Here is a 10,237-nt window from a genome sequence, read left to right on the forward strand (position 1 = left end):
GATGTAGAGACAGCTTTAAACACACGTCCATGCTCAATCGCTGGCCAGCGAGAAAGAGAATGAATTGAGCAGGAAACGCTTGCTTGTTTAATTCTACGCATGCGTAAGACTACGCATGCGCAGGCGTTACTACAGAGCTCCCTCGCCAGAGCAGAAACGCACGATAAATGAAATCTGTTAGAACGCCTGAGGCAGGATGGCCACTGAAAAACCACCCACAAGATGTGGTACAAACACACACAAAGAAAATTCAAAGAAATGAAATGTACACTTGTGAAATACATGCATGCAACGTACAAATGAAAGAAAAACATGCAATATGGGCAGTAAGTGCCACCTAGTAAAAAAAAAACAAATGAGACAATGAGAAAACAAATCGTGATGACAACTGTCCAGGAAACTGGAATCACGGAATGTGAAAGTCTGGGTGTTTGTTTTTTACTGAAAGGAAAGAAAATGTATGAGTGCACAAGTGTGTGTGTGAGAAAAAAACACAGAACATAGTAAAAGTGTCTGTAGAGACAAAAAAATCCAGTTCGTATAAGAGTTACACATGGTGTGTCCCTGGTGGTGGGGCCGTTGGCGCACGACATTGTGGTAGACAGTACATTGATGTTCTGTATGTGTGGTGGCAATGAGTCAGTTGAAACTTGGCGACGTCGGGGGGAATGCTTGTAGTAGGTAGTAGTAATTGTTGTCGTCACGGTGGTAATCTTGGTTGGCGCACGACGCTGGTGGCGAAAAGGCTGTTTGGTGATGAGTGTTTGAAGAGGTACGCTTTTACAGAACGATCGACAGACAAATCTCTGTACGAGCATTAGCGAAAACCTCGAAGAAAAATTTTCTTAACCCAAGATGAAAAAAAACGACCATGTGAAATGAATAACAAGAGTCATTGTGTGGCATAAAAGATGTATGTGTAATGTGAGAGTGTGAAATGCGACATATAAAAACATAATAAAAAGCAGGCCGTAATTCTTGTCTGTTTTTCGTGAGTGGAAAAAAAATCCACTCTAACAGAGGCGAGAATAAAAACCGCTCTTGTTGAGTCGTGTTGACTATGGTTGGAGATGTTGGTAATCCGTAGTTCAGTCTCCATGGCCGTATTTGTTCTTTAGTCGAGGTTCACCAGTTATAAGTTGGTAGTCCAGAGTCCATACTGCGTTTTTTCTTCGTCGGGGGTCACCACTTTAGTAGAAAGTGGGTTATACATCTTTAGATTGTATACCTGACTTCCTACTATAACATTAAGAATATAACGGAACGCTGAACTCCAGACTAAACAACTTAAACAACATTTATTTAGGTGGTAAACATACATATCTTTAGTTATACATCTTTAGAGGTGAGAATAACGAGCTGTCGAGTGTAAGACCGAAAGATGTAGAGACAGCTTTAAACACACGTCCTTGCTCAATCGCTGGCCAGCGAGAAAGAGAATGAATTGAGCGGGAAAGGCTTGCTTGTTTAATTCTACGCATGCGTAAGACTACGCATGCGCAGGCGTTACTACAACTCTATAGCATTTCCGACTATACGAACTCACATTGTGCCAAGCTGACACAGACGTTTTTTTTTCTTTTTTTCTGACTATTATTTTTCATTTTCTTTCAGCACGTCAAGGTGGGTTTTCAAAAAAAAGAAAAAAAAAAAAAAAAAAATTTCCCGCAGACAGTACAAGCTCACAACTAAACACACTACAAAAAGGAAAACAATACAAAAAAAAAAAAAAATACAGAAGGCAACCACATTGTTTTGTTTTTTTTTAGCGAATATTTCGTTTTCTTCTTTCCTTTTTCAATTTTGTTCTTATTGTGCACATACATTACAGAGGAAAACAGAAAGGTACAGAAAAAAATAGTGTGTTTCCTTTTCCATTTGCGGTGAAATTTTTTTTTTTTTGCCTTTTGCATATTTTATACGTTTTTCGTTATTGTTTCTTCCTATTTCACCTTTGACGGAATCATTACCAATATGTGTGCGTTGCCAAGCCTGCCTTCATTCGCCGGAGAGACTGACGTATTTTTTGGTCAGTTAGAGAAGTTTTTTCGGGCACATGATGTCTCGCCCACTCGGAGGCTATCTTTAATGTTATGCAACTTGCCTTCGTCGCTTCTAAAAGTGTCGAAGGATTTTATCACGACTCCGAAAGATGACGCGACCTACGATGAGGTCAAGACTGAGATATTGCGAAGGACTGCCAGATCTGCCACCAGCAAGTTTCATGAGCTGATGGCGGATGAACAACTAGGCGATAGAACTCCAACGGAGTTTTTAACTCATCTACGCGGTCTCAGCGGTGAATCAACAGACGGGCCACTTCTTAGAAAGATATTCTTTACACGGTTACCGTCGCAAGTCCAGACAATATTGGCAACGGTTTCGGACTCGAACTCACTAGATCAAGTGGCCACCATGGCCGATAGGGTCATGGAATTTTCAGTGAACCCTTCTCGACTTGTTTCAAATTGCTCTGAGTCCTCCACGGACACACCACGTACTGTTTCCGCAGATCCTGCAAGGCAGTCCTCTTCAGTGACCAATGAGGATTTGCTACGTAGCATTCAGGAGCTCACTCGCACCGTAAATAACCTCTGTTTCTCGAGATCTCGTGATGGTTCCCAATCTCGTAGCGTTTCCCGGTCTCGAAAATTTTCTCGAGATCGGGGAGCTACCTGGAAGAAGCAAGGTCTGTGTTGGTACCATGCAAACTTTTCGAACAAGGCAACAAAGTGTATTCAGCCTTGTTCGTTCAAGGCGTCGGAAAACGAGTAAAGGAGAAAGTGCGCACGTCACTTTCCTCCACCCAACCTGTTTTTAATCGTGCAATATTCGTCCAGGACCAAGTGTCGAAGAAATTCTTCATGGTTGACACTGGTTCCTGTTGTAGTATTTGGCCGCTTCGTCTAACAGTCGACAAACCTCGCCGTTCTGAAATCGTTTTGCACGCTGTTGATTCATCTCCGATTCCTACTTTTGGTCAGCTTTCTCTACGTTTAGACATTGGTCTTCGCAGAGACTTTCAATGGGTTTTTGTCATAGCTGACATTCCACATCCCATTTTGGGTGCGGATTTTTTAAATCATTTTCAATTATTGGTAGACGTCCGACGTCGAAGGCTTGTCGATGACTCGACATCCCTTTCCACGCCGGCAAGGAGCTCTACTAATTCTCCTCTTAGCCCAGCATTTTTATTGCCACTGCTGGGGACGCTTTTCATTCTCTTTTAGCGTCTTTTCCGGAGTTGGTGGATATTACTTTCAAGCCGGTTAAACCTGCACATTCCACCCTCCATTATATCACGACGACTGGTCCTCCGGTTTTTTCTCGACCACGTCGCCTAGCGCCTGATCGTCTTAAGACGGCCAAGGCCGAGTTTGAGCACATGCTTCAACTCGGCCTCATTCGCCCCTCCACCAGCCCATGGGCATCTCCTCTACATTTGGCCCGTAAAGGGGATTCGGATTTTCGCCCGGTGGGGGACTATCGGAGACTAAATGCTGTGACGATAGCTGATCGCTATCCTATCAGGAATTTGCAGGATTTCTCGGCGAACCTGCATGGATGCACCATTTTCTTTAAGATTGATCTGGTAACTATCATCAGATACCAGTAAATCCAGAGGATATCCCTAAAACAGCCATCACTACACCTTTCGGTTGTTTTGAATTTCTATTTATGAGTTTTGATTTGCGTAATGCTACTAGCACTTTTCAGAGGTTTATGGATGAGGTCGTTCGTGGACTTGATTTTGTATTCGCTTATGTCGATGATATACTCATCGCTAGTGATACGGAAGAGAATCATCTCCACAATTTGTCGCAACTTTTTCAGCCCCTTCGCGCTTATAATGTGAAGATTAATCCCGACAAGTGTCTTTTCGGGCAGTCATCCCTGAATTTTCTGGGACATTTGGTTGATTCTAATGGGATCAAACCTCTTCCTGCTAAAGTCGATGCAATTCAAGGCATCGCACCTCCAACCTCTCTGCGACAGTTGCGCCATTTTTTAGGCATGGTCAATTTTTACAGGAGATTCATTGACCGGTGTGCATACAAACCACTTCCTTTAACGAGGCTACTGCAAGGCCATTCTAAGAAGGATGCTGGACTCACTCTTACTGATGAGGCGTTATCTGCTTTTGAGTCTGTGAAACAGGAGTTATCCTCCGTTCCTGTTCTTGCACATCTTGCTCCTGATGCTCCGCTTTCTTTATCTGTGGATGCTTCCGATTCTGCGGTCGGTGCTGTTTTGCAGCACACTGTAGACAATCAAACAAAACCTTTGGCTTTCTTTTCTTGTAAATTACAGCCTGCCGAACGCAGGTATAGTACTTTTGATCGTGAGCTATTGGCGATCTATCTGTCGATTCGGCATTTTCAACACCAACTCGAGGGACGAGAGTTTGTGATTTATACTGATCACAAGCCACTCACTTTTGCTCTGTCCTCTAAAACGGACAAGCTCTCTCCTCGTGCTTTTCGTCACCTGGATTTTATCTCACAATTTACAGGTGACATTCGTCATGTGCCAGGGAAAGAGAATATTCCAGCTGATGCTCTTTCTCGACTTCCTGTGCATTCTATTTCCACTCCCGCGGAAATTGATTTACTGGCAATTTCACAGGAGCAACCTTCTTCATCAAGTTTAGATTTGATTTCGTCAAAATTCAGCAACTGTAAATTTGCTTATCTTCCACTCCCTTCATCCGAGGGCTCTATATTATGTGACACATCCACAGGTTCTCCTAGGCCTTTAGTACCTACGAACCATCAACGTTCTGTGTTTGATGCCCTTCATTCTTTGTCACATCCGGAAGCTTATCACTGCTCGGTTTTTCTGGCCCAATATGCGGCGATCAATTGCCACTTGGGCACGCTCCTGCATGAAGTGCCAGAGTGCGAAGGTCCATAGGCACGTTCGTGCCCCTCTTGGACAATTTCCTTCTCCTGAAGCCCGTTTCCGTCACGTCCATCTTGATTTGGTTGGACCGTTACCAGTGTGTCGCGGGTTCTCATACCTGTTAACTTGTGTTGACCGTTTCTCACGTTGGCCAGAAGCCATTCCTATAGCAGATATTACTTCTGAGACTGTTGCCCAGGCTTTCGTTTCAGGGTGGGTGTCGAGGTTCGGAGTACCGGTCAGTTTGACCACAGATCGTGGCCGGCAATTTGAGGCCGCGCTTTTTCGTGACCTAACACGAATCCTGGGGGTGCATCGTATACGCACCACCAGCTACCATCCCGTTTCTAATGGGATGGTTGAGCGGTTTCATCGACAACTTAAGGCCGCCTTGCGCGCCTCGCCCAACCCGCAGTTTTGGGTTGAAATTCTTCCGGTTGTCCTCCTTGGATGCCGGACTGCGGTAAAAGCTGACCTGGGTTACTCCTCGGCGGAGCTTCTTTACGGCACCACGTTGACGTTGCCAGGTGCGATGGTGGTACCAGACTCATCACAACCACCACACCCAGAGTCCTATGTTACTCGGTTGCGAGAGTATTTCTCCAATCTTCCATCTATGGGCCCCAGACAGCAGTCACCTCCCTTTAGAGTGCCAGCAGACATTGAGTCTTGGTCTCATGTGTTTATTAGGGATGATTCTGTCAAAGGACCCCTTGTTTCTCCTTACACCCTATCGTGTGCTTTCTCGCACTCCAAAGTTTTTCAAGGTCGACGCTAATGGTCGTACAGAAATTGTGTCTGTCGACCGTCTGAAAAAAGCGTACCTTGACAAACCTTCAACTCCCGTGGACGACATGCCCGTGTTTGAAATGCCGCACACACCACTATCACCACACACATTGTCAACGCCTTTACCAATGCATACACCAACATCAGCACCATCACAATCGCACACACCAACGATTACACCACCTTCGTCGTTGCAAAGGAACCCTAACGAACCTTATGTCACTAGGTTTGGCAGGACGGTGCATTGGCCCAAGAAATTGGAAAAAGCTATTTACGTTTGATTTATTGTGTTTTTACTGGACAATTTCAGTTTTTTTTTTATTGAACATTTTTTCTTCCATTCAAAAAAAAAAAAAAAACTATGTATCCGGTTCGTAAAAAGTTACACAAGGAAATTTGGAATGTCCATACGCGGGAGGTCGTGGTCGGTGAGCAGAGCTATAGCTGAGCATCAGATGCTAGTTGTGACCGTTTACCTGGTACGGAATATTCTATGAAAGTTTACACAAGGAAAATTTGGTCTGTTGATCGTGAGTGAAAACATCCACTCTAACAGAGTCGACAAAACCGAGTGTTGATTTGGAGTGTCTGTACTCAGGAAGTCGTGGTCAGTTGCGGAGCTGTGGTTGAGCATCGATGCCAGTTTCGACCTGTTGCCTGGTACTAGGTATCTTAGTCGGTTGGCTCTTGCTATTTTCCGTGAGGGGATGTCCCACTCATACAGTGAAGATAAAACCGAGTGTTTGATATATATATATTTGTGCCGCATTTTCTGTGTGGTTTCGATGGCCATCTCGCCTCAGACGTCCCTCCAAAACTTTTTAATTTCGTGTTTCACACTCAAGGGGGAGCCATTGTAGTGACGTCATATTGGCGCCAAAAGGCAGGCGCCATTACTGAATCCTTAACCACGCATGCGTGGGTTTCAACATCGAAGCGTTCCCGCTATTATTCGGTCTCCTACCAAGGCAGACAGCGACCAAGCAAGACGTCTAAGCAAGCTCTCCCATTTGAGTGTGGTTGAACCAAGTTGTCTCTATAACGACACCAGCACGAAGAACCGTATATCTACATTTCAGGCTACTCTAAAACCGGACAATTAGAAGCTGTTTTATTTTCCACCGAACAATAAATATTTGTTGTTGCTTGATCAGTTTGGAGTTTCTGCGTTCAGTTCTCTTCCAATTTAATGTAGGAAAGTTAGGTGTATATCTAAAGATATATAACCCACTCTCCTAAAAGTCCATCATTATGTACCATGTAAATCCAATGTATCAATTCTTTATATTAACTCTTTACTCTTTTTACTCTTTTACTTGTTTCAGTCATTTGACTGCAGCCATGCTGGAGCACCGCCTTTTAGTCGAGCAAATCGACCCCAGGACTTATTTTTTTGGAAGCCTAGTACTTATTCTATCGGTCTCTTTTGCCGAACCGCTAAGTTACGGGGACGTAAACACACCACCATCGGTTGTCAAACGATGTTGGGGAGACAAACACAGACACACAAACACATACATATATATATACATATATACGACAGGCTTCTTTCAGTTTCCGTCTACCAAATTCACTCACAAGGCTTTGATCGACCCGTGGCTCTAGTAGAAGACACTTGCCCAAGGTGCCACGCAGTGGGACTGAACCCAGAACCATGTGGTTGGTAAGCAAGCTACTTACCACACAGCCACTCCTGCGCCTGTATAATAAATTTATTTCTTATGTGTCCTTTTAATGATATTAGATACACAAGTTTAATTTTAAAATTTTAGTCCAATATATATAAAAATGTTAATTTCACATCTTATCTATGGGTCCTTTATATTGGTGTAAATAAGTCTAAATGTACTTTACCATTGCATTCTAAATTAATACCACTTCACTGTTTTTGTACACTGCATTAACTGAGTATTTACAATATTATACACTATTTCATTTTATTTCATTATTAATTTATAATTAGCCTTTATTTATGCACATATTAATTAAGCAAATATTGGTATCTCAAGTATTTCAAACTTAGCATATGAAAAACAATACTGATATATTATTCTGACTAATGAAATCTATGAATAACCATTTTTTGTATCTGTATACAATATAGCAACTTTATTTTATATATGTTTGACCTAGGTGCCTTATGATAAAACTTCCCCTGCTCTGCTAGGAGAGACCCCACTATAGTAGATTGTCACCAAACCCTAAGAAATTGTATAACTATATCATCCATGTTTACTGTCTATACTGTTTACCACTTACCCTAAAAAGAAAATGCCAGTGTCCTCTTAAGCTTTGACTCACTAGGTCTGATAAGATGGTCCATAAATCAGAAACAAAAAGACAAATAAAATCAGTGGCAGTTAAAAATATGCTTAGAATTATTTACTAGCCTGTATGGTCTGGTTAAGTCAAAATGGTTTTTTGTATTCTTCTTTCCAACTTGGAGAGTTTAGATTTAATTATAAAGATATGTCCTTCTGTTTAAATGTAATTTCATTAAATTTCTATATCTTTGTGCAGCTGAAAATTGCTCTACATTGCTCAATTAAATGGAGTCACATGAAACGATCGTACTACATCAACTTTGAATATCCTTATTGCTTATTTTGATTTTAATCACCTTATTTTGAAACTGTAAGGGTAATACCATACTTAATTCTGGTGTCTAAACTTAAGTACCATATTCACCTGAATCTATCTATCTATCTATCTATCTATCTATCTATCTATCTATTTATATATATATATATATATATATATATATATATATATATATATATATATATATATATATATATATATATATATATATATATATACATATATATATATATTACATGGAAAAATGCAGGCATGAAAAGTAATATTCTTAAGATTATAAACCTGGAAAAGTACAGGACAAGTTATTACACCTGGAAAAGTATAGGACAAGCTACTAAAGAATACCAGTTCTGCTAATTTATCACTCTTTACAGTTCTCATCTTTTAAATTTATTGTACAAAACTGTTCAGTTAATTTGTAAGTTTGTCTAAGTTGTCACTTTTTTTTCTATATTTAAGGTAGTAAATTAGTCAAATTCTACTTAAATAAGTATAGGGTTATATGTAAACTATAATAAAATAATTTTTAATATTCAAATTTTAATTTTAGCTGCAATATTTTAAGCAAAAAGTTTCTTATTCTTTACTTTACTGGAAGTAATAGCTTGTCCTATACTTTTCCAGGTGTAATAACTTGTCCTGCATTTTTCCAGGTTTATAATCTTAATAATATTACTTTTCCTGCTTGCATTTTTCCATGTAATCCATGATTTTTCTAGGCATTGCTGTTATAAGATAATTAGTAATGTGTGAATTAATAATTTAAGATTTTAACTTATAAATACTGAAAGATAATATTTCCATTTTTTTCATGTTTAATTTAAATATATGTTGTGATTGAATTATTTGATATTACCCATCCACACCAAATTAATGACGGAATTCTACCATCTTGTTGGTTGCACCATGGCTCACCAAAAGTTACAAACAACAAGACCCCATAACAATCAGTTACCAGGTTCACCTTAAGTAACCTAGATTTTGAGTTGGTGATAATAACACTGACTGCTGCTAATCTAGATCTATCAATAATTATTCAATACAACAGCAATTATAAAAGCATATCAAATATACGCTAGTTAAAATTACCTACATCCCATTAATATAAATTTGGTTTATGAAAAATCCCTTCTAATTAATTTTGAAATTTAAAAAGTAAATTTAGAATATAAGCACTTCTAACCAATGCCTTTTCTGGACAACCTTACTACATGCCTTCTGGTCTGCCCATAGAGACTCAGCCAAAGATTATTATATTCCTGCTCCAATAAATTTAGGTGCACATATCTGAAGCATATAACACATTAATGAACTAGCCTGATTAAATGAATAACTAAAAAGAAAAAGAAAGCATCTAAAAAGGAAAAGCACAAAAAGCAGGAAGTAAGTTAATTAAAGCTGAAAGAGAAAATTAATAATAAAAGTTAAACTTGCCCTAATTCAACAACATATTAAAAATAACTTTATTAACCACTTAATTAAAACAACAAAATATATGAAAGGTAAAGTTGACCTTAGAACAAAAAGATAGACTAAATACCACTAAGCATTTTGCTTGGTTTTCTAATGTTTCTGCCAACTCACTGAATAATGGTTATGCTACGAAGTATTAAATCAGAATTATCAGTTATGTTCTGTTCTGTACGAATACTTTTTTCAACCCTAAATATTTATAATTGTATATAAATTCATTAGTTACTATAATTTATTAGTTTCTTTTGTATATTCTGAGTTTATGCATGTGTATGCAAATATAGTATTGGTATATCCCATTTATGTTCATTAGAAATTAAATAAATAAAGAATTTTGACATGTATGAATATTTGTTTGCCCCCACTGTATATGCACATACCAAACCATCTATGCTGTACCAAATATTTTGATTTCTATTTATTCCCTAGGGAATTCTTTGACCAACTGCTTTGCTTAATTGTTTTATTCTTT

General features: G+C 39.4%; 1 protein-coding gene across 1 annotated transcript; it reads left to right on the forward strand.

Moving 5' to 3' along the window:
- The first annotated feature begins 1,974 nt into the window (after positions 1–1,974).
- On the forward strand, positions 1,975–2,775 carry LOC149131827 (uncharacterized). Its single transcript, XM_089366413.1, has one exon. It carries the CDS (start codon positions 1,975–1,977, stop codon positions 2,773–2,775), a length of 801 nt encoding a protein of 266 aa, XP_089222539.1.
- Positions 2,776–10,237: the final 7,462 nt, after the last annotated feature.

The sequence above is a fragment of the Octopus bimaculoides genome, chromosome 19 (assembly GCF_046866305.1).
Source record: "Octopus bimaculoides isolate indiv1 chromosome 19, ASM4686630v1, whole genome shotgun sequence".
Lineage (NCBI taxonomy): Eukaryota > Metazoa > Mollusca > Cephalopoda > Octopoda > Octopodidae > Octopus > Octopus bimaculoides.

Coding starts and splice junctions, on each gene's coding strand:
- LOC149131827 (XM_089366413.1), top strand. CDS start 1,975: ATGTGTGCGTTGCCAAGCCTGCCTTCATTCGCCGGAGAGACTGACGTA.